This window comes from Dermochelys coriacea, chromosome 20, assembly GCF_009764565.3.
Source record: "Dermochelys coriacea isolate rDerCor1 chromosome 20, rDerCor1.pri.v4, whole genome shotgun sequence".
NCBI lineage: Eukaryota > Metazoa > Chordata > Testudines > Dermochelyidae > Dermochelys > Dermochelys coriacea.
This window is the reverse complement of record NC_050087.2, coordinates 18,509,549-18,531,890: the sequence shown is the minus strand read 5'-3', so window position 1 is coordinate 18,531,890 and position 22,342 is coordinate 18,509,549. Positions and strand designations below refer to the sequence as shown.

General features: G+C 66.5%; 1 protein-coding gene across 1 annotated transcript in view; it reads right to left on the bottom strand.

The window, feature by feature from the left end:
- Positions 1-22,342, bottom strand: part of COL5A3 (collagen type V alpha 3 chain) — a 52,543-nt gene that overhangs the window by 10,544 nt on the left and 19,657 nt on the right. The window contains 31 exon segments of the mRNA XM_038379054.2: positions 28-81; positions 293-346; positions 642-749; positions 1,042-1,095; positions 1,831-1,884; positions 5,531-5,584; positions 6,092-6,145; positions 6,586-6,693; positions 6,988-7,041; positions 7,630-7,683; positions 8,921-8,974; positions 9,473-9,526; positions 9,743-9,850; positions 10,219-10,272; positions 10,550-10,603; positions 11,514-11,621; positions 11,882-11,989; positions 12,317-12,370; positions 12,461-12,550; positions 15,155-15,262; positions 15,479-15,511; positions 15,513-15,533; positions 15,629-15,682; positions 16,044-16,097; positions 16,400-16,444; positions 16,914-16,967; positions 17,350-17,394; positions 18,147-18,200; positions 18,305-18,358; positions 18,439-18,546; positions 18,815-18,868. Of these exon segments, the coding sequence (XP_038234982.1) occupies positions 28-81; positions 293-346; positions 642-749; positions 1,042-1,095; positions 1,831-1,884; positions 5,531-5,584; positions 6,092-6,145; positions 6,586-6,693; positions 6,988-7,041; positions 7,630-7,683; positions 8,921-8,974; positions 9,473-9,526; positions 9,743-9,850; positions 10,219-10,272; positions 10,550-10,603; positions 11,514-11,621; positions 11,882-11,989; positions 12,317-12,370; positions 12,461-12,550; positions 15,155-15,262; positions 15,479-15,511; positions 15,513-15,533; positions 15,629-15,682; positions 16,044-16,097; positions 16,400-16,444; positions 16,914-16,967; positions 17,350-17,394; positions 18,147-18,200; positions 18,305-18,358; positions 18,439-18,546; positions 18,815-18,868 (2,016 nt within the window).

Below are 22,342 nucleotides of genomic sequence, written 5' to 3'. Positions count from 1 at the left end.
GAGGCCCCCCGTTGGGGCCCCACTCACCTTGTCACCCTTGTAGCCGGGGTCTCCCTTGAGGCCAGGCAACCCTGTGGGGCCCTGTGAGAGACGAGAGGCCATTACCCTCAGTGCCCCAGCCCTGCCCCCCAGCCCTCCAGCCGCCCAGCCCTGTCCCCTAGCCCTCCAGCCCTCCCCCCCGCTGCCCAGCCCTGCCCCCATCCCCAGCCCTGCCCCCCTGTCCCCAGCCACCCAGCCCTGCCCCCCCAGCCCTCCCCCCAGCCATCCAGCCCTGCCCCTGGAGCTCACTTACCATGGGGCCCGGTGGCCCTGCCTGCCCTGGGGCCCCCAGCAGGCCCTGCTCCCCCTGGGGAGGAAACACAGAGTTATGAGAGTACAATGTGGGGGGGAGACACGGCTCCTCCAAACCGAGGCCCCCAGCCACAGGGCAAGTCCCTGACTCCCCGCCAGCTCCAGGCATCGCCAGAGCCAGATGGGGTCACCCCACAATACAAACGGCCCTCAATTCTCTCATCCAGCCCTCCTGCTCTGCTCCCTCTGCTCACCCCCACCCGCCCAGCCAGCCGCCACCCCCTGCCCAGCTGCCCCCTCGCCCACCCCACCCCCACCCGCATTGTGCCCCACCCCCGGCTGGCACTTACAGCTGGACCGGGGATCCCGCGCAGACCTTCGGAGCCAGGCCGGCCAGGGGGTCCCTGCACCCCCACAGGGCCCATCTTCCCGGGAGGCCCCTCGGTGCCAGGCTCACCCTGGGCAGGGGGAGAAATGCCACGTCAGAGCCCGGCACCAGGCAGGGATCCCCGTCTCACCGGCTCCCGGGCAGGGAGTGAATCGAGTTGGGTGGGTCTCAGCCCAGCCCTGGGGCAGGTGTCCCAAGCACACACCCCCCGCAGCCCACGGGCCCCTGGCTGCCAGCTCAGCACAGACGGGGGGCTGCCCAGGCCCCAGGGGCGGCTCCGCTCTAGCCCGGGGGGGGCAGGGCCTGGCAGCACCCACGACGAGGCACCAGAAGCACTGGGGGGCTGGGGGGGGTCCCCTTACCTTGGCACCCTTCTCGCCCAGCCGACCCTCACGCCCGGCTGGCCCCACTGCACCCTGCACAGAGACAGGGCGAGTGAGTCACCTGCACCCCCCAGGCAGCCCCAAACCCCATGGGGGCTTGGGGGGGAGTGAGCCCCCCAATCCTCCCATCCCTGACCGCATTGGGCCCCTTCCCCCATATCCTGACCCCATTAGCCTGTCCCCCAATCCCCGCATCCCTGGCCCCATTGGGCCCCTTCCCCCAGATCCTGACCCCCTTAGCCTATCCCCCAATCCCCCCATCCCTGACCCCATTGGGCCCCTTCCACCAGATCCTAACCCCAATGTGCCCATTCCCCCAGATCCTGACCCCATTAGCCTGTCCCCCAATCCCCCCATCCCTGACCCCATTGGGCCCCTTCCCCAGATCCTGACCCCATTAGCCTGTCCCTCAATCCTCCCATCCCTAACCCCATTGGGCCCCTTCCACCAGATCCCCGACCCCAATGCGCCCCTTCCCCCAGATCCTGATCCCATTAGCCTGTCCCCCAATCCCTGACCCCATTGGGCCCCTTCCCCCAGATCCTGACCCCATTAGCCTGTCCCCCAATCCCCCCATCCCTGACCCTATTGGGCCCCTTCCACCAGATTCTGACCCCATTAGCCTGTCGCCCGGTCCCCCCATCCCTGACCTCACTGGGCCCCTCCCCCCAGATCCTGACCCCATTGGGCTCCCCCCAATCCCCTCCTCCCTGACCCCACTGGGCCCCTCTCCCCACATCCCCAACCCCACTGGCAGCCCCTACTCACCCTCTTCCCTGGGGCACCGGGAGGACCTGGTTCCCCAGACGCGCCCGCTGGGCCCTGCACACAAACCACATGGTCAGTAAGAGCCCAGGGGTTAAGAACATGGGAGCGGCCAGTCTGGGTCAGAGCAATGGTCCCTCCAGCCCAGTGTCCTGTCTGCCGACAGTGGCCAGTGCCAGGGGGCCCTGAGGGAGCGAACCCATCCATCTTATAGGCACAACACCATCCCCCATTGCCCAGGGGTGTCTCTGTTAGGGGTGCTGGAGCACCCAGGGATCCCCCCACATTGCCCAGTGTCTCTCTGTTACTGTGCTGGGCACGCAGAGGTCCCCCCATTGCCCCGGGGTCTCTCTGTTAGGGGTGCTGGGGCATCCAGGGGTCCCCCCACATCACCCAGGTGTCTCTCTGTTATGGGTGCTGGGCATGCAGAGCTCCCCCCCCATTGCCCAGGGGTCTCTCTGTTACAGGTGCTGGGCACGCAGGGGTCCCCCTCATTGGGACAGTGTCTGTGATGAAGTGGAAATTTTCTGTAACATTTTTATAATTCCTAGGCGAGCCTCAGTTTCCCTCTGGACTTTGCGCTGTGATGGGGGGAGGAAAGGGTTACGCAGTGCAGGCGAGGGAGGTGCGCGCGTCTGGACAGACATAGACCCCTTGCAGCCACAGCCCAGGGAGGTTCCTGGCCTTGCGCAGGGATGCTGAGGCTCAGCTCACACGCCTAGCATGGCAGGTGTCAGGCTGGGGCCTAACGGACCCCAAGGCACCACTGTGCCCGTCTCGTCCAACTCCAGCCCAGCCAGAGACCTGCAGACACCCAGCGCTGGAGGAGCCGCCCGGCCCCTGGGAATGGGCCCAGGGGCTAATCCCGCTCCCGGGTGAATGTGTCTGGCTGCCCCCGCCAGCCCTGAGCGCGTTCAATGGGAGAGCCCCGTGCAAATATCCACCCCCTATGGCGCTGATCCTCACCCCTCACCCTTCTGGTCAGCTGCGTCAGCAGCTGGTTGCCACATGGTCACGGGCCAGCCCAGGCTCGGGGCAACTCGGGCATATCCCTGTTCTGTACATGGCCCCGAGGACGTGGACCGGCCACTGCCAGAGCCAGGGTGCTGGGCTGGATGGGCCATTGCTCGGCCCCAGCCTGGCTTCCTGGTGCTCACAAATACATCGAGCTCTTGGCATCTCTCACTCTACGGCAGCTTTTCTGACCCTTCGGGGCTCTTCTCCGACCCCCTCCAATTGATCCGCCTCCCGCCTGAACAATCCAGGAGCGTCTCAATCAGAAAAGATCCGCAACCAACGCCTACGACACGAGCTGTCTGTTCGAGCCACTCTGGAGACGCTAAGAGCGTCTCTCGGCAGATCCTTATTTCATCAGCTACAGAAAACACCTGCCCTTGGCCATCACAAGCAGCCCCTTTCCGGCCCTTTCCTAACGGCCAGCGGGCCACTGGGCCACACAACCCATCACTGACAACACACTGCAGGCCAGCTACAGTTCAGCTCCTTCCTAACGTGAGAACGGCCAGACTGGGTCAGAGCAATGGTCCATCCAGCCCAGTGTCCTGTCTGCCGACAGTGGCCAGTGCCAGGTGCCCCAGAGGGAATGAACAGAACAGGGAATCGCCCAGTGATCCATCCCCTGTCGCCCATCCCCAGCTTCTGGCAAACAGAGGCTAGGGACACCATCCCTGCCCATCCTGGCTAATAGTCATTGATGGACCTGTCCTCCATGAACTTTTCTAGTTCTTTTTTGAACCCTGTCTTGGCCTTCACAACATCCTCTGGCAAGGAGTTCCAAAGGTTGACTGTGTTGTGTGAATAAATACTTCCTTTTGTTTGTGTTAACCTGCTGCCTATTAACTTCGTTGGATGACCCCTAGTTCTTGTGTTGAGAAGGGGTAAATAACACTTCCTGATTCACTTTCTCCACACCTGTCATGAGTTTATAGACCTCAGTCATATCCCCCTGTAGTCGCCTCTTTGCCATGCTGAACAGTGCCAGTCATTTTAATCTCTCCTCATCCACACCGGGGCGACCAGATCTGCCCGCAGTGTTCAAGGTGTGGGCGTCCCAGGGGTTTATACAGAGGCAATAGGATATTTTCTGTCTTATTATCTCTCCCTTTTTTAATGGTTCCCAACATCCGGTTAGTTTCTGTGCCTGATGCGGCACATTGCATGGTGTTTTCAGAGAACTCTCCACCATGGCTCCCGGATCTCGCCTAGGGGTAGCTGACATTCACCCTGAATATAAAGAAACTCCAAGGTGTGGTGGGCCCACAGCTCAGCCAATCGGGGGGTGGGGGAGCTGAGTGACCATGGGCAGGTGACTGGTTTGTTTCCTTCAGGCTGGCTGGAGCAGGGACCCAGACAGGACATGGTGAAGCAGGCTGAATACCAGGGTTCAGAAGACACCCAACCTTCAGTCTCCAGCTGACCACTTACCCAGCCTCCCCTGCCCTGGTTTGTCCCTGCGGGCGTGGCTGGGTTTGTATTTCCTTTCCCTGCTTTCCGCCCTGGCCTCGCAAACAGCACAAGGTCCGGCCTCGCACGGGCCGAGCTACAGTTTAGAGCGGCTGAGATGCTCGATACAATTCATGTCCCAAACGTACATGTGTTGCATCTTCTCTGCTCTCCGCCCCAGCAGCCAGCCTGTGCTCGTCCCTCCAAGACAAGCTCACGGGCTGCGCCCTCGCTGTGCGCTCCAGTGCTGGCTTTTGGGACGGCCTGGCAGCTCTCACCCCAGACTGACAAAGAGCCAGAGATCCAGCCCAGGTGGGCTCCACAGCAGCTCGGCTGGGCGGAGCCCTGGTGTGATGAAGCGAGCAATTTTCTTTATGGTTGCATGAACACTCTGCGTGCCTCAGTTTCCCTGTACGCTGCGTGTGTAAGGAGGGGTGGGAGGGGGAGTTCATTGCTGCAGGGGACCAGGTGTGACCTCGCCTAGCAGCTGGGACCCCGGACAGACACTGGCCTGGAGATTGGGGACCCAGCGACTAGTGACTGGGAGGCCCCCCCAGCTCGGGAGGCAGCTGGTTCTGGCCAGCGGGGGGGCCAAAGGACAGAAGAAAGAGGCTGCGGGGCCGGAGGGCCTGACCCAGTGAGAGAGAGAGCCACCCTCGCAGGGGCACTGAGGGGGGTTCCTCCCGGGGCCATTCGGAGCCTGGGAGTCTGTGACACCTCGCTCGGCCGCATGGCCCATGTCGGAGCCTTCGCTGCTCTGCGCCAACCTGGGGCCTTCCCGGGGCTGGGGGCTAACGAGCCCGTCGCTGCTTGGGGAACGCGGCCGGGGGTCGCTGCCAGTCCTGGCTGAGCCGTGCTGGTCCCGGCAGAGGGGCCAGGTCTGTGCCCAGGCGTCTGGCTCAGCCGGACCTGCAAGGCAGAGCTCACGGCGGGCAGCAGGAGGGCTGGGGCCCAGAGACTCAGCCTCGGAGGCCGTGGGGCCGCGTGGCCAGGCCTGCAGGAAGAGCGGGTCCCCTGGGGGCTCTAGCACGCCGAGGGGCTCCTGCCCGGGACAGCTGGAAGCCGGGGCTCAGCGCAGATCTGTGGATCTGTGACACCATCCCCACACATCATTTGTTGGCCCCTCTGTTAGGGGGCCCGGGGCCTCTCCCTCAGGCGCTCTGGGTGCTGCTTCCAGCCCATGGCAGGAGACGGTGCCCATGCTGCGTGTCCCCCACCCCACATTGCTGCCATCACTCACCGGCATGCCGGGGTCCCCACCGTCACCCTTCTCCCCGGGGGCTCCGTCCAGGCCCTGCGCACATGGGACGGGTTAGTGCCCTGCCCCAGCCAGCACCACCTCACCACTTCCACTTTCTGGCACCCAAGGGGCTGCCCTGAGCTCAGCACTGCCCCCATCCTGGGAACAGAGCCATGGATAGAACCCAGGAGTCCAGGCTCCCAGCTCCCCCGCAACCACTAGACTCCCCTCCCCACCCAGAGCCGGGGATAGAACCCAGGAATCCTGGCTCCCAGCACCCCCTGCTCTAACCACTAGACTCCCCTCCCTTCCCAGAGCTGGGGAGAGAACCCAGGAGTCCTGGCTCCCAGCCCCCCTGCTCTAATCACTAGACTCCCCTCCCCTCCCAGAGCCGTGGATAGAACCCAGGAATCCTGGCTCCCAGCACCCCCTGCTCTAACCACTAGATTCCCCTCCCTTCCCAGAGCTGGGGAGAGAACCTAGGAGTCCTGGACAGATCCCTCCCCCCACAGGGCCTGTCAGGATGGGCTGGAGCCACGTGGGGCAAGCAGGAGTACTCACCGGCACCCCGGGGTCTCCAGGGGGGCCTGGTTCGCCCGGGAAGCCGATGGGGCCCTGCAGGAAAAAAGGTCCGTGAGCACAAGGCAGAGCCCGAGACCCTCCCAAGGCCTGGACACTGGGGGAGTGGGAGCAACTGGGAGCTGGGCGGGTGTGAGAGGGTTGGGTGCTGGGTGTTTGGGGGGAGCTGGGTGTGTCACGAGGGGGGTGGGTGTGTTGGGATGTGGACTGAGGGTGGGAGGTGCAGGATGAGGGCAGGTGCCAGCAATGAAGTCACAACCCCTGTTCCCCTTATCCTCCTTTCCCCCTGTTGTGCCACCCCAGCCCTGCTGGCCCCATGCTGTGCCCCCCTGCTGTGCCCCCCCCAGCCCCGCTGGCCCCATACAGAGCCCTCCCAGCCCCATGCTGTGCCCCCCCATCCCCACTGGCCCCATGCGGTACTCCCCAGCCCCATGTGGTACCTCCAGCTGTGCGCCCCCCAGCCCTGCTGCACTCACCAGGTTGCCTTTGGCTCCATCCTCTCCTGGGGGCCCCCTCTTGCCCGGGGCCCCAGCAGCACCCGACGGACCGGAATCTCCCTTCTCCCCCAGTTCCCCATTGATGCCCTGCAGGGAGACACGGGTGTCAGGGCTGGCGCTGGGAGGGCAGCATCCCATGGAGCTTGCCCCCCCAGCACTGCTTCCCCCACGCCATGGTGGCCCCAGCATGGGGCTGGTGGACACAGGACAGCGAGGCGTTAACCTGTGAGACTAGCTGCTGCAGGAGGGCGCTGGGCCGGGCCCCCTCAATTCGCTTCCAGCCCCCAGACATCTCAGCACACTGCCGGGGGGCCCCTGGTCCCCACTGCATGTCCTGGGCATAGACAGAGACCCCCTGTCTCACTGTGCCCCAGAACTTACCGGCCGGCCTGGCTCCCCTGGGGCCCCGGGGTCTCCCGCCTCACCCGGCTCCCCCTGCGCAAGGAGAGAAGAGCAGAGTGAGCCCCACGCTAGCCCAGCTGATGGGCACAGCCCCGCCGGGCTGGGGGACCCAGAGGGCAAGGCCGGGGGCAGGATGGAGAAGGGGAGGATTTCTGTAATATTTATACGGAAACTATGAGTGACTCAGTTTCCCCACTCGCACTGTACTGCTCTCCCCCCTGAGTGTTCATTTTCCTTCTGGGGGGGGGGAGAGGGAAGGGGGGCTGTGTGGGCTGGCAAGGTACACTCTGCAGAGCTGCCCTGGAGAGACCAGAGCTGGACGGGGAGGGGGCCCTGTCCTGAGGAGGGGGGCTGGGATGGGGCCCCAGGGAGGGGCATGGGGTCAGGGGTGGAGGCCCAGCCCCAGGAAGGGGGCTGGCACTGGGGCTGGGGCCCTAGGGAGGGGGCTAGGACAGGGGAGGGGGCAGGTGTGCGGGGACATTGCTGGGAGGGGGGCACGTAGCTGGCTCTGGGGGGTGGAAGGTTCCCATACACCCTTCCCAGCTGGGGTCCCCAGTGCCCTGACTGGGGGCAGGGGGGCAGGACACAGCATCAGATCCAGTGCTGCTCCCCCACACTCACCTTGTCCCCGACGGCGCCCGGCTGACCCGTTCCACCTGGCATCCCCTGGGGGCCCTAGGGACAGGGAGGATGCGGGGGTGACGTGAGGAGGGTAATATAATGTCTCATGGAAAGGGGACAGGCCCAGCGCGAGTTAATGAGCTCCCAGACTGACCTGACGCAGGGCAGCACTTTGACGAGGGTGAGGAAGGGCGGGCAATGCAGAGAGCTGTGAAATGGGCGTTGCGAGGGAGAGAAGGGGTCTGGGCGGTCAGCAAACAAGTCTTGTCTGTTGCTAGGGCTTTGAGTGAAATAGTATGATCGTCTAGGTCTCTTTGACGGTTGTGGTAACCAGAATTTATTTAATGTCTATTTAATGGATAAATGACCCTGGGCTAATTGCCAGGATGTTTGGGAGACAGAAAGTCAAGGCTGTTGTCTGCTCAGGCCAAAAGGCTGCTGGAAATGTATAAAGACCCTGGGACACGATCCTTCCTCATCTCCGATCTGCTTTGGGTTTCAAGAAGGGGAAACGCTGAGCCATAAGGATTGAGATCCCCAGTCACTGACTAGAGTCACCCTGGACATGGACGTTGGACTATGACTTCTGGACTTCTTAGCAACTACAAACTCACCATCTCTGCTCTGGATCTGGACCTCAAGAATTGAACTCAAGTCTGTCTGAATATTGATCTTTCAACCAACTCTCTCTTTTATTTTTTAATAAATTTTAGTTTAGTTAATAAGAATTGGCTAGAAGCGTGTATTTTGGGTAAGATCTAAGTTATCATTTGACCTGGGTCTGGGGCTTGGTCCTTTGGGATCAAGAGAACCTTTTTTCTTTTACTGGGGTATTGGTTTTCATAACCATTCGTCCCCATAACGAGTGGCACTGGTGGTGATATGGGAAACGGGAGTGTCTAAGGGAATTGCTTGGGTAACTTCTGGATAGCCAGTGGGGTGAGACCGAAGTCCTCTCTGCCTGGCTGGTTTGATGCCTTAGAGGGGGAGAAACCCCAGCTGTAACTGCCCTGCTCTAAGCAATTTGTCCTGAATTGATATTCTCAGTTGTATCCTGCCAAAGGCAGCATCATTACAGGGGGGGCAGACGACTCACTGCTCAGCCCCCCGGGAGCCCTGCCCCACTCCTTCCCCCCACTGGGGCTGTGCCCTCCCAGGCAGTGAGGCTCACAGTGCCTGCCCCACAGCAGCCTCTGCCCCCCAGGTACCCTCTGCCCCTGGAATTCCCCCCTTGCCGCCCCATGGCACACGGCAGCCCCCACTCCCGCCCCGGAAAGGACGGGGAACTCACATCACCACCGGCAGGTCCCTGCGCCCCACGTGGCCCCGCAGCGCCAGGGAGGCCCTGCAGAGAAGGGATAGGACAGGCAGTTCGAGCCAGTGAGTACGGGCACTGAACGGGCACAGTCACTTGAGGAGGGGCAGGGGGGGAGTTAAGGGGAGGCGGGGGGGCAGGGGGATGTCTTCACATAATGTACAGTCAACCTGTGGAACTCCTTGCCAGAGGATGTTGTGAAGGCCAAGACTATAACAGGGTTCAAAAAAGAACTAGGTACTGGAGGACAGGTCCATCAAGGGCTATTAGCCAGGATGGGCAGGGACGGTGTCTCTAGCCTCTGACTGCCAGAAGCCAGGAACGAGCGACAGGGGATGGATCACTGGATGATTCCGTTCCGTTCATTGCCTCTGGGGCACCTGGTGTTGGCCACTGTCAGAGACAGGACACTGAGCTGGAGGGACCTTGGGTCTGACCCAGTCTGGCCGCTCGTATGTTCTTATTGGAGGTGAGAGGAGAAGGGGGGCAAGAGGGGAAGGGTGGGGGGGATCTCCGTGGAGCTCATACCATGGGGCCAACATCTCCACTCTCGCCCTTCTCGCCCTGCGGGCCCGGCATGCCCTGCGGAGAACCACATGGGGGGTTAACCGGGGGCACAGGGGCTGCCCGACCCCTCCTGGAGCATGTAGGCCTGCCCCCAAACTGCTCTGCCAGCGCCAACCCGCAGCCCCTGCAAGCCCAGCCCTGGGCTCCCCCCAACAGTGCTACCAGTGCCTCTCACTCCCGACCCGCATCCCCTGCCAGCCCAGCCCAGCTCCCACCGACGCCCGTCCCTACCTGCAATCCGACAGGGCCACTCAAGCCAGGGAATCCCCGAGCCCCCTCATCTCCCTTCTGGCCAAACATCCCTTGCTGCCCACGGCGTCCGGGCTCCCCGTCCACTCCCTGCAGGGCCAGAGGGGTTGGGGTCAGTGCCCCCCCTCGGTGCAGAGACCCCCCCCGGTGTCCCCCCGGTGCAGTGCCCCTCCTCGGGGGCAGAGCTGGGGGTTGTGCAGCTCGGAGAGGTCTTGCAGTTCGGAGTGGGGGTAGCACAGCTCCGGGGGGGTCACACAGCAGCAGTGAAGGGCCAGGCACAGAGCCTGCAATGGACACTGGGGCAGGAGGGGTCTCCCGGGAGTGTCAGACGCAGCCCCAGTCACTAGTGGGGCACGGAGGGCGGGGCTGTGTGTGACTCCCTGGCGGGGCAGGGCGGTCAGAGGGGAGCAGTTGAGGGGTGACCTAGGGGGCCAGCTGGGTGCTCCCTAGATACTCACCGTGGAGCCGGGGTGCCCGATGGGTCCCTGGATACCGGTTGGTCCTGGTGGGCCCTGGGTGGGGGAAGCGCAAAGTTAGAGCTGGGGCAAAAGCAGACCCTAAACCAGGCCCCTGCCCCCCTACCTGCCTCACTGTTCACCCCACCAGCATCTCCAGCCCCTTCCGAGCCCTCCACTACACCCCTCCCGTCTCCACCTGCATCCTCCTCAGATCCTCCCACACCACCCTACACCCCTGGCTCATGCTGGGCCGGAGCTGGGTGTGAGGAGCCCGGCTGCGGGGCCCAGTCAGGGCCCTACAGTGACCCCCAGTGCTGCCCCCGGTACTTACCGCCTCGCCCTTGTCCCCCTTGCTCCCTTTCTGTCCGGGGCCCCCCAGCTCGCCCTGCAAAGGCAAAGTGTGACGAAGTGGGACTGTTCTTAATGTTTCCTCTGAATACTGTCAGGGTGCCTCAGTTTCCCCAGGCATTTCTTAAGTCTCTAGGTGGTGGGATAAGGGGGTGTAATTGTTGCAGAGCAAAGAGCCAGGGTACATAAATGGCCGACACTCTGTCTCCTGGCAGCTGATGGCCTGGGCCCTTCCCCCTGCAAGGTGAGAGCTAAAGGGTTGAAGAACAAAGGAATCCAGTGACCTCCTGGCCCGGGAAAGGGACAAAGCCCAGAGGAGGGGGGGCTGGGGAGAGTTTCAGTTTGGGGCTGGCTGGGGACATGGAGTGAAGTGCAGACGGGGTTGTCTGGCTCACTGCCCCCCAAAATGGACCCGACTGAGGGGTCCTGTTCTCTGCACCTACAAGCTCTGTGTTAGACCATGTTCCTGTCGTCTAATAAACCTTCTGTTTTACTGGCTGGCTGAGAGTCACGTCTGACTGCGGAGTTGGGGGGCAGGACCCTCTGGCTTCCCCAGGACCCCACCTGGGCGGACTCGCTGTGGGAAGCGCACGGAGGGCAGAGGATGCTGGATGCTCTGAGGTCAGACCCAGGAAGGGGGGAGCCGGGTGAGCTGTGTGTCCTGCAGACAGGCTGCGCCCAGAGAGGAGACTCCCCCAGAGTCCTGCCTGGCTTCGAAGGGAGCAGATCCCGAGCATCGCCCAGGGACTCCGTGACACAAAGAGACCTCGATGAGACCTTCTGAGGACCCCGCGCCAGGGGAACTGTCTCCAGGGAACCCGCCATCCCCGGGGGAACCGTCCCCCACAAACCAGCCATCACCACAGGAACCGGCCCCAGGGAACCCGCCATCGCTGGGGAACCGTCGCTGGAGACCCCAGCTCGGCGCAATGATCCATCCCACCTACCTTGTCTCCATCCTCGCCCGCAGGGCCCGGGGGTCCGGCTGGGCCTGGCAGGCCCCCGGGCCCCTGGATCCCATCATGCCCGGCAGGGCCCATTGGGCCCCTCTCGCCCTGTGGGGCAGGAAAGGGAGCAACCAAAAGCAGAGTCAGTAGGGGCCACACGGGGCATAGACAAACCCCCTCCCCCTAGGGTCCCCCCACACCCCACGGGGCACAGACCAAGCCCCTTCCCCCAGGGTCCCCCCCCCGGGTAGAGACTGACCCCCCAGAAAGGTGAAGCCCCCCACTGCACTCACACTGCTCCCCTCCAAGAGCCCCACAAGGGGAGTCAGGGTCCAAGAGTGGCCCCAACAAAAGTAGCCAGCACTTACCGGGGCACCCTTCTCCCCAGCGGGGCCGGGGGGGCCCTGCTCCCCCCCATGGCCTGGCAGCCCGATGCCTCCAGCTGCCCCTGAGGGGCCTCGTTCACCGGGGGAGCCCTGGGGAGAATTGCACATTGGTTGGGGTGTGCCATGCTCCCAATTCCTCCATGGATGACCCCCCTACCAAACACCACTGAGACCCTGCCCTGAGAGCCCTCAGAGCCCACCACACTGCACCCCCTCTGACAGCCCCCCAAGTCCCCCATTGACCCTCCCACAGACAGCCCCCCAGAACCCCATTCCCCCAACCCCGCAAGCCTCCCAAAGGCCCCCCCAAGAGTCTCCAAACCTCCTTCCCTCCCCCCCAGAAATCCCCTGTGGGCCCCCACCCCAGCACTGGCCTCCCCCAGGAGAGGGGATGGGGTCACGGGGCCAGCTACTCACTGTGGGGCCCGGGGCCCCGGGAGGCCCCTCCCTGCCCTTCAGGCCGGCCGGTCCCTGTGGAGGAGACAAGACAGGACCGTTACACCCTGCGAGTGTCCCACCCCAGTACCAGCCCTCACAGCCCCCCGCCTGGGTAGCACTCACCGTCTCGCCGGGCACGGCCCTGGCGCCGGGAAAGCCAGGGATTCCCAGGGGTCCGTTCTTCCCAGGCAGGCCGGCCGGGCCAGGGTCGCCCTAGGGGACAGAGACAGTTAGCAGTCAGGGGGGACCCCTTCCACACCCCCACCGCAGGCAGATGCCCCTCACCCTACCAGAGCCAAGGGGGCAGGGCCTGCAGCAGGGCACAGCCCCCCATTCCCCACGCCCCGGGGCAGGGGAAGAGCTGGCTGGGGCAGCTGAGCCCTCGGTCCCTACGGGGAGCAGCGAGGGGCACCAGGGGCTGGTGCTGGGCATGTGCAGAGCAGGAAGAAGGTGCCAGTGTTTGCCAGGGGGCCCTGAGCAGCTGACCCCAGGCTCAGGGTGTCCGGCCTGTGACGAAGTGGGGTTTTATTCATCTTGTTACATTGCAGGTGAGTCTTACTGTCCTCCACTAATACTGTACTGTGTGTACCTCAGTTTCCCTGTGTACTGCACTGAGGTGGTCGGAATTGGGGGTTTGATTTTGCTGAGGCTCTCAGGACAGGTGAGGCTGCCCAGCTTTTTGTGACCTGAGACCCAGGAGGGGGGTGCGACCAGATGACACCTTTGACCTGGGTAGTGAGACAAAGAAAAGGAGGAGGGAGCATCAAGGGGGGTGTCGGAGGTGGGGGTCTGCATGGGGGGACTGGAAGGGGGGAATCCAAGGTGACTGGCCCAGGACTCCCAAGATGGACTTGGCTGAAAGTCACTGATGTCTGGAATAACAAGCTCTGTTTTGGGTCGTGTTCCTGTCGTCTAAGAAACCTGGCTTTGTAGGGAGCAGTTCCAGAGCATTGCCTGGGGACCCCGTGACAACTTGGTGTGTGTTGGACCCCACACTTCTCCCACAAGCACCAGAGCAGAGCTGACATGAAATTGGAGCCCTGGTCTATAAGGACCTCCTCAGGGAACCCCACTGCCAGGCAGTCCCTGGGCGATGCTCTGGAACGGCTCCCTACGAAGCCTGGCAGGACTCTGCGGGAGTCTCCTCTCCCCAGGGCAAGCTCACACAACTTCGACCTTCCTGGGTCTGACCTCGGAGCATTCAGCATCCTCTGCCCCTCGGGGTGCTTCCCACGGCGAGTCCGCCCAGGCGGGGTCCTAGGGAAGCCAGAGGGTCCTGCCCCCCAACTCTGCAGTCAGACGGGACTCTCAGCCAGCCAGTAAAACAGAAGGTTTATTAGACGACAGGAACATGGTTTAACACAGAGCTTGTAGGTATAGAGAACAGGACCCCTTAGTCGGGGGGGCAGGGAGGCCAGAGCCCCCATCTGAGCCTCCCTCCATTTCCCCAGCCAGCTCCAAACCCCCTCCAGATGACTTCCCCAGCCTCCCCCCCGGCCCCTCCTCCAGCCTTTGTCCAGCTTCCCAGGCAAAAGGTGTCACCTGGCCCCAACCCCCCTCCTGGCTCAGGTGACAGGCTCAGGTATCATCACTCCAGTGAAGCCCCCCCATCCCATCCACAGTGCCGACAATCCCAGTAAAACTCCCTTGCGACATCCCCAGGTCAATCTGTCCCGCTCCCTGCTTTGCTACACCCACTCCGCTGAAAACGGGGTCCCCGAGGGACCACCCCCTGGGACAGCAGATAGCGAAATCTACCACCAGTACAAGTTGCCTTGCTGAGGAGTCCCCAAGATGAATAAAACCCCACTTCGTCACATGGCCCCTCTGCATTTACAAGGGTTGGGGGTTCTGAGACCTTCTCTAGCGCAAACAGAGGGGGCTGTCCTCAGGCCGAGGGCACAGCAGACTGGACGGGATGATCACAGTGGGTCCTCCTGGCCTTAAACCTTACTAATCTCTGCCCCAGGCATGCAGCCAGCCTGGGCAGAGCTAAGGGTAGGACCCAGGAGTCCAGGCTCCACCCCGGCTCTAATCACTAGACCACACTGTGACAAAGTAGATTTTTCCTCCTATTATGTTGTGCACAAGACTATGTGAGTCTTACTGTTTTGCATGAATCCTGGGTGCCTCAGTTTCCCTGTGTGTTGCACCAACGCCTAGGTAGTGGGAATTGGGTGTCTGACTTTTGCTGAGACCCTCGGGGGCAGGTGAGGTGGCTCCAGCTGCCTGCACATGTGCGATGGACGGTGCCCTTCGTAACCTGAGACCCAGGAGGGGGGATGCGACCAGGGTGACACTTTGCCCCGGGGAAGTGAGACAAAGACCAGGAGGAGGAACAACAGGTGTGTCGGGGGGTCGGGTCGCTGGAAGCTGGGCAGTTTCGGAGGCATCTGGCCCGGGGTCCCCCCAAAAGTCACTGATCTCTGTTCTACGCTGTGTTCCCGTCAACTGGCTGAGAGTCACGGCTGACTGCGGAGTGGGGGGGGCCGGGCCCTCTGGCTTCCCCAGGGGTCCCGTCCAGCTGCACCCGCCAAGGGAAGTGTGAGGTGCGAACAGGGCTGCTGGACGCGCCGAGGCCAGACCAGAAAGGCTGTCGCTGAGGAGGCTCCTTGCCCTGGTGACAGGAGTCGCGCCACCCCAGACCTGGCTGGCTTCATACAGAGCCGTTCCGGAGCATCTGACCCACCCACTCCCCTCCCAGAGAACCCAGGCGTCCGGGCTCCCAGCCCTGGTCAGGCCTGCTTGCAGTGCTGCCCATGCAGGAACTGGGGGGCACGTGAGCACATCCCCTCCATTCCTCAGCATGGCACTTACCTTAGCCCCTTCCCGGCCGGCAGCCCCTGGTAGCCCCTGCTCCCCAGGTGGGCCAGGGGAGCCCGGATGACCCCGCTCTCCAATGGGGCCCGTCTCGCCCGAGTTACCCTGAGGGGCAGAGAAGGGGCACCAGTGAGGTGGGGCAGGGTGGTATGGATCCAATGGGGGGCTTGCTGGGCCCTGTAAGAGAAGGGGCGTCCCCACCCCCACAGCAGCCGGTGGAGGGGGGATCCATCACAGGCCATTGACAGGGAGACGGGCCCAGGCTCCCGAGGGCACGGGGCCAGGGCAGGCATGGGGCCGGGGGACGCGGGGCTCACTCACCTGGGGTCCCACCACTCCTGTGGGGCCCGGGGGGGCCGGTCTTGCCGTGGTATCCCTGCAGAGAGACGGGGGTGAGCGTTGGACAGCCCCAGCAGCCCCAGCAGCCGGGCCCCACTGGGGCAGCGACAAGGGTATGGGGGGGCCACTCACCGGCTCCCCGCGCTGTCCTGGGTGTCCGGGCAACCCATCCTTCCCAGCTGGGCCCTGCCAAGGCACAGAGTCAGGGGCTGCGGGCGCCAACCGGCTGGATCCCCCCCAGGGCCGCCCCAGATGCCTCCCCCCAGGGCCGTCCCACACGCCTCCCCCCAGGGCTGCCCCACACACCAACAGGCCGGATCCCCCCAGTGCTGCCTCACGTGCCCCCCCCCAGGCCACCCCACTCGCTCCACATCTCCTCCCATAATGGCCCTCCCTGAACCCCAGCCCTGCAGGAGGGACCCCCAGGAGGGTTCGTTCCTCTGTAAGAAGCCCCCGTAGCCAGCAGCGGGGAGGGGGGATCCCAGCCCAGGCATCCCCAGGGGCGCTGAGCCCCCTGCACCAGTTGGGAGGGGAGAGTTGTACTTACAGGTGGACCCTTCGGGCCTCGGAAACCGTTGGGACCCTGCGGCCCCTGGGGGCCCTGGGAAAGCAGGAGAACAGCTGTGAGCACAAGGGGGACAGCACCCAGACCCCCCTCAATTCCCCTACCCCACCCACTCCCACAGTCCTCCAGAGCCCCTGTATTCCCTCCCCCACCCCTCCAGGACCCCTGTACTTCTCTGCCTCCCCTTAGCCCCCCAGGAGCTCTGTACCCCCCTTCCCCCAAGCCCCACAGAGGCCCTGCTCCCCCTGGGTGGCTGTCCTGCCCCAGGGCAGGGGGTCGGTGGGGGATCCCTCATGCCCAGACACTGGCCAGCCCGTGGGGTCCCTGCTTAGACTCACCTTCTCCCCCACTGCTCCGGGGGCCCCGTCATGGCTGGTGTCGCCCTGGGGACAGAGAACCAGGCTGAGGGCAGCAGCCGCCCCCTCGGGAATGGGGACCCTGCACCAGGTCACGCGCCAGCCGGGGCATGGGCAGCAGGGATGGGCGCTGGGTTGGGGTGAGTCGAGGGGACAGGGGCAAGGCAGGGCCTGTGTGGGGGACGGACCAGGGGGCGGGATGCCTGGCAGGGGTGCCAGCTGAGGAAGATGGGGGGCACTGGGGGCCACCAGGCACTGTGGAGGCGCTGGGCAGAGGGAGGGCACTGAGTATGGGGAGCAGAGGTCAATGGGGGGATGGCAGGGAGCTGGGCTGGGTCCCCAGCGCCCCATGGAGTGGGGCCAGGGTGCTGTTCCCACGGCGGGGGGGGGGGAAGATTGTGCAAGGGGGGTCTGGGTAATACCCAGAGGGTGGACATGGATGGACGGACGGACAGAGCGGGTGGGTCTGGCGCAGCCCAGCCAGACCCCGAGATACCTTCGGTCCCGGCTTCCCCGTCGGCCCCGTCTGGCCTCGCTCCCCTGGCAGGCCCTGGGCAGAGAGAGGATGAGTGGGATGAGCGGGCGCAGGGCGGGGCGGGCTGCCCGAGACCAGGACCTGGCGGATGGGGGGCACCAGGGCCTGCTCAGCACTGGCTGGGGGGAGCTCTGGGGCCCAGCCGGGGCCGATCACTGTGGGGATGGGGGGAGCTCTGGGGCCCAGCCGGGGCCGGCCACTGTGGGGGTGGGGGAGCTCTGGGGCCCAGCCGGGGCCGGTCACTGTGGGGGTGGGGGAGCTCGAGTCACTAGAATATGGGGGGGAATCAGGGCTGGTAGCTGGGGAACATGGCAGCTGTCACTGGGGGACAGAGCCGGCTCCTTGGCCTTTCCCCCTAGGCGCTGTGGGGGTCTGGGGGGTGTCTGGGGTCTCTCACCGGAGGTCCACGCTGTCCCGCCTGCCCGGCCTGGCCAGCCTTGCCCTGCGAGGGGAGAACAAAACGGTAGCGTGGGAGAAGTACTGTGCGTGGTGCTGCCCTGCCCCACGGGTACACACGCCACGTGCCCCACGCATGCGGGCCCTGCACATGCAGAAGGACCGGCTGCCCCCCTGCAATCACCTATGAGACTCTTGTAATATTTAGGTCAAGCCAGCGCATGCCTCAGTTTCCCTGGTGCGGCTGGCACAGGGCTGCTGGCTCACAGGGTGGTGCCTGCCACGCTGGGTGAGGGGCATCAGTCCCTGGACGAGTCTCCCTGGATCACGCTGCCCGGAGGTCGCAGGGGCCTGCAGGCCCAGAGCTCCGGCCGAAGGGATGTGGGTTTCCCCCAGAGGAAGCGGGGGACCCGGGGGCTTGGCTCAGGGACAGGGCCTCCCCGAGGCTGTTCCATCCCGTGGGTCCGTGACACGCCCCGGCTGACACGCTGGTGACGGCGCCAGGACACAGCACACGCGAGGCGTCTCTCCCAGCACCCGCTGGCCAGGGACCCGGACCCTAGGGGGGCACGCACACACCCAGGCCGTGGGCGCCCGGCTGGGAGGGCCAGGGAGGCTGGCCGAGCGTAGGGCCCACGGGGCGGGGACTCAGGGCTCCAGGCTTCCATCCCTGGCCCTGCCGCCCACTCCCTGCGTGGCCTCGGGCCACTCGCCTCAGTGTCCCCAGCTGCTGCTGCCCGCCTGCCAGGGGCGCGTGGGGCAGGGGCCACGCTGGGCACAGGGGCCCGGCTCACTCACCCTCTTTCCTTTCTCCCCTGCGAACCCCAGGGGGCCCGGGAAGCCGGCAGAGCCCTGTGGGAGAGAGCACGGGTTAGGGGGGCGAAGCCGGGGGGCCTGGGGCCCCCCTCCCAGGATGATGTGGGCTGCGAGGTCTCAGACTCCTGCCCCCCACTTACCTTGGGGCCCTGGCGCCCAGGGTAGCCCGGCAGGCCTGGCACGCCCAGCTTGCCCTAGAGGGAGAGAGAGCGGAGCTGAGAGGCGGCAGGGCCCCGAGCCGGACGCGGGGGCGGGGGGACGGGGACGCACTCACCTTCTCCCCCGCCGGGCCGGAGGCGCCTGCCTCCCCCACGGGGCCCAGCTGGCCCTTCAGCCCCTCGGGGCCATCCTCCCCCCGCGGCCCCAGCGGCCCCACGTTGCCCTGCAACGGAGAGAGAGACCCCCCCCGGGCAAGGGATAGGGCGGCATTAGGGGGTGGGACTGCCTGCGCTGCCCCCTTCACCCCCTGGTCCGGAGCCCCCCTCCTGCCCCTCCCTCCTCCCACCCCACACCCACAGCCCAACCCTCTCCCCCGGGTCCCTGCCCCGTTGCCCAGCTCTGCCAGGCCCAGCCGACAGGCAGTGTCCAACAATTTACGGTGAAATGTGCAGTCAGCCCCCCCAGCCCCCCACAGGAGGGGCCCCGCTCACCCTGTCACCCTTGTGGCCCATGTCACCCTTGAAGCCGGGGAATCCGTCTTCTCCCTGGACAGAGACATGGGTCAGGCCCGGCAGGGATAACCCCGAAACCTGGGGGGGTCCCCTTCTCGTAGCGAACTGGGAGCTCGGCCCCCTGAACGATCAACAGAGGGGATGCCCAAAGGTCTCCAGCACCCTCTCCCAGCCCTGCCGGTGCCCCCACTCCCGACCCACAGCCCCTGCCACCCCAGCCCTGCCCCCAGCCCTGCCGGTGCCCCTCACTCCCGACCCACAGCCCCTGCCAGCCCAGCCCTGCCCCCCAGCCCTGCCCGTGCCCCTCACTCCCGACCCACAGCCCCTGCCACCCCAGCCCTGCCCCCAGCCCTGCCCGTACCCCTCACTCCTGACCCACAGCCCCTGCCAGCCCAGCCCTGCCCCCCAGCCCTGCCGGTGCCCCTCACTCCCGACCCACAGCCCCTGCCAGCCCAGCCCTGCCCCCCAGCCCTGCCGTACCCCTCACTCCCGACCCACAGCCCCTGCCAGCCCAGCCCTGCCCCCCAGCCCTGCCCGTGCCCCTCACTCCCGACCCACAGCCCCTGCCAGCCCAGCCCTGCCCCCCAGCCCTGCCCGTACCCCTCACTCCCGACCCACAGCCCCTGCCAGCCCAGCCCTGCCCCCAGCCCTGCCGGTGCCCCCACTCCCGACCCACAGCCCCTGCCAGCCCAGCCCTGCCCCCCAGCCCTGCCGGTGCCCCTCACTCCCGACCCACAGCCCCTGCCAGCCCAGCCCTGCCCCCCAGCCCTGCCCGTGCCCCTCACTCCCGACCCACAGCCCCTGCCAGCCCAGCCCTGCCCCCAGCCCTGCCGGTGCCCCCACTCCCGACCCACAGCCCCTGCCAGCCCAGCCCTGCCCCCCCAGCCCTGCCGGTGCCCCTCACTCCCGACCCACAGCCCCTGCCACCCCAGCCCTGCCCCCAGCCCTGCCCGTACCCCTCACTCCTGACCCACAGCCCCTGCCAGCCCAGCCCTGCCCCCAGCCCTGCAGGTGCCCCTCACTCCCGACCCACAGCCCCTGCCAGCCCAGCCCTGCCCCCAGCCCTGCAGGTGCCCCTCACTCCCGACCCACAGCCCCTGCCAGCCCAGCCCTGCCCCCCAGCCCTGCCCGTACCCCTCACTCCTGACCCACAGCCCCTGCCACCCCAGCCCTGCCCCCAGCCCTGCCGGGGCCCCTCACTCCCGACCCACAGCCCCTGCCAGCCCAGCCCTGCCCCCCAGCCCTGCCGGTGCCCCCACTCCCGACCCACAGCCCCTGCCACCCAGCCCTGCCCCAGCCCTGCCGGTGCCCCTCACTCCCGACCCACAGCCCCTGCCAGCCCAGCCCTGCCCCCCAGCCCTGCCCGTGCCCCTCACTCCCGACCCACAGCCCCCGCCAGCCCAGCCATGCCCCCCAGCCCTGCCGGTGCCCCTCACTCCCGACCCACAGCCCCTGCCACCCCAGCCCTGCCCCCCAGCCCTGCCGGTGCCCCCACTCCCGACCCACAGCCCCTGCCACCCCAGCCCTGCCCCCAGCCCTGCCGGTGCCCCTCACTCCCGACCCACAGCCCCCTGCCAGCCCAGCCCTGCCCCCCAGCCCTGCCCGTGCCCCTCACTCCCGACCCACAGCCCCCGCCAGCCCAGCCCTGCCCCCCAGCCCTGCCGGTGCCCCTCACTCCCGACCCACAGCCCCTGCCACCCCAGCCCTGCCCCCCAGCCCTGCCGGTGCCCCTCACTCCCGACCCACAGCCCCTGCCAGCCCAGCCCTGCCCCCCAGCCCTGCCCGTACCCCTCACTCCCGACCCACAGCCCCTGCCAGCCCAGCCCTGCCCCCCAGCCCTGCCGGTGCCCCTCACTCCCGACCCACAGCCCCTGCCAGCCCAGCCCTGCCCCCCAGCCCTGCCCGTACCCCTCACTCCTGACCCACAGCCCCCGCCAGCCCAGCCCTGCCCCCCAGCCCTGCCGGTGCCCCTCACTCCCGACCCACAGCCCCTGCCAGCCCAGCCCTGCCCCCCAGTCCTGCCCGTACCCCTCACTCCCGACCCACAGCCCCTGCCAGCCCAGCCCTGCCCCCCAGCCCTGCCCGTACCCCTCACTCCCGACCCACAGCCCCTGCCAGCCCAGCCCTGCCCCCCAGCCCTGCCCGTGCCCCTCACTCCCGACCCACAGCCCCTGCCAGCCCAGCCCCGCCCCCAGCCCTGCCCGTACCCCTCACTCCTGACCCACAGCCCCCGCCAGCCCAGCCCTGCCCCCCAGCCCTGCCGGTGCCCCTCACTCCCGACCCACAGCCCCTGCCAGCCCAGCCCTGCCCCCCAGCCCTGCCGGTGCCCCTCACTCCCGACCCACAGCCCCTGCCACCCCAGCCCTGCCCCCCAGCCCTGCCGGTGCCCCTCACTCCCGACCCACAGCCCCCTGCCAGCCCAGCCCTGCCCCCCAGCCCTGCCCGTACCCCTCACTCCTGACCCACAGCCCCTGCCAGCCCAGCCCTGCCCCCCAGCCCTGCCGGTGCCCCTCACTCCCGACCCACAGCCCCTGCCAGCCCAGCCCTGCCCCCCAGCCCTGCCCGTACCCCTCACTCCCGACCCACAGCCCCTGCCACCCCAGCCCTGCCCCCAGCCCTGCCGGTGCCCCTCACTCCCGACCCACAGCCCCTGCCAGCCCAGCCCTGCCCCCCAGCCCTGCCGGTGCCCCTCACTCCCGACCCACAGCCCCTGCCAGCCTGGCCGTACCCCCCCAGCCCTGCCAGTGCTCCTCACTCCTGACCCACAGCCCCTGCCAGCCCAGCCCTGCCCCCCAGCCCTGCCGGTGCCCCTCACTCCCGACCCACAGCCCCTGCCAGCCCAGCCCTGCCCGTACCCCTCACTCCTGACCCACAGCCCCCGCCAGCCCAGCCCTGCCCCCCAGCCCTGCCGGTGCCCCTCACTCCCGACCCACAGCCCCTGCCAGCCCAGCCCTGCCCCCCAGCCCTGCCCGTACCCCTCACTCCTGACCCACAGCCCCTGCCACCCCAGCCCTGCCCCCAGCCCTGCCGGTGCCCCCACTCCCGACCCACAGCCCCTGCCAGCCCAGCCCTGCCTCCAGCCCTGCCGGTGCCCCTCACTCCCGACCCACAGCCCCTGCCAGCCCAGCCCTGCCCCCCAGCCCTGCCCGTACCCCTCACTCCTGACCCACAGCCCCTGCCAGCCCAGCCCTGCCCCCCAGCCCTGCCGGTGCCCCTCACTCCCGACCCACAGCCCCTGCCACCCCAGCCCTGCCCCCAGCCCTGCCGGTGCCCCTCACTCCCGACCCACAGCCCCTGCCAGCCCAGCCCTGCCCCCCAGCCCTGCCCGTGCCCCTCACTCCCGACCCACAGCCCCTGCCAGCCCAGCCCTGCCCCCCAGCCCTGCCGGTGCCCCTCACTCCCGACCCACAGCCCCTGCCACCCCAGCCCTGCCCCCAGCCCTGCCCGTACCCCTCACTCCCGACCCACAGCCCCTGCCAGCCCAGCCCTGCCCCCAGCCCTGCAGGT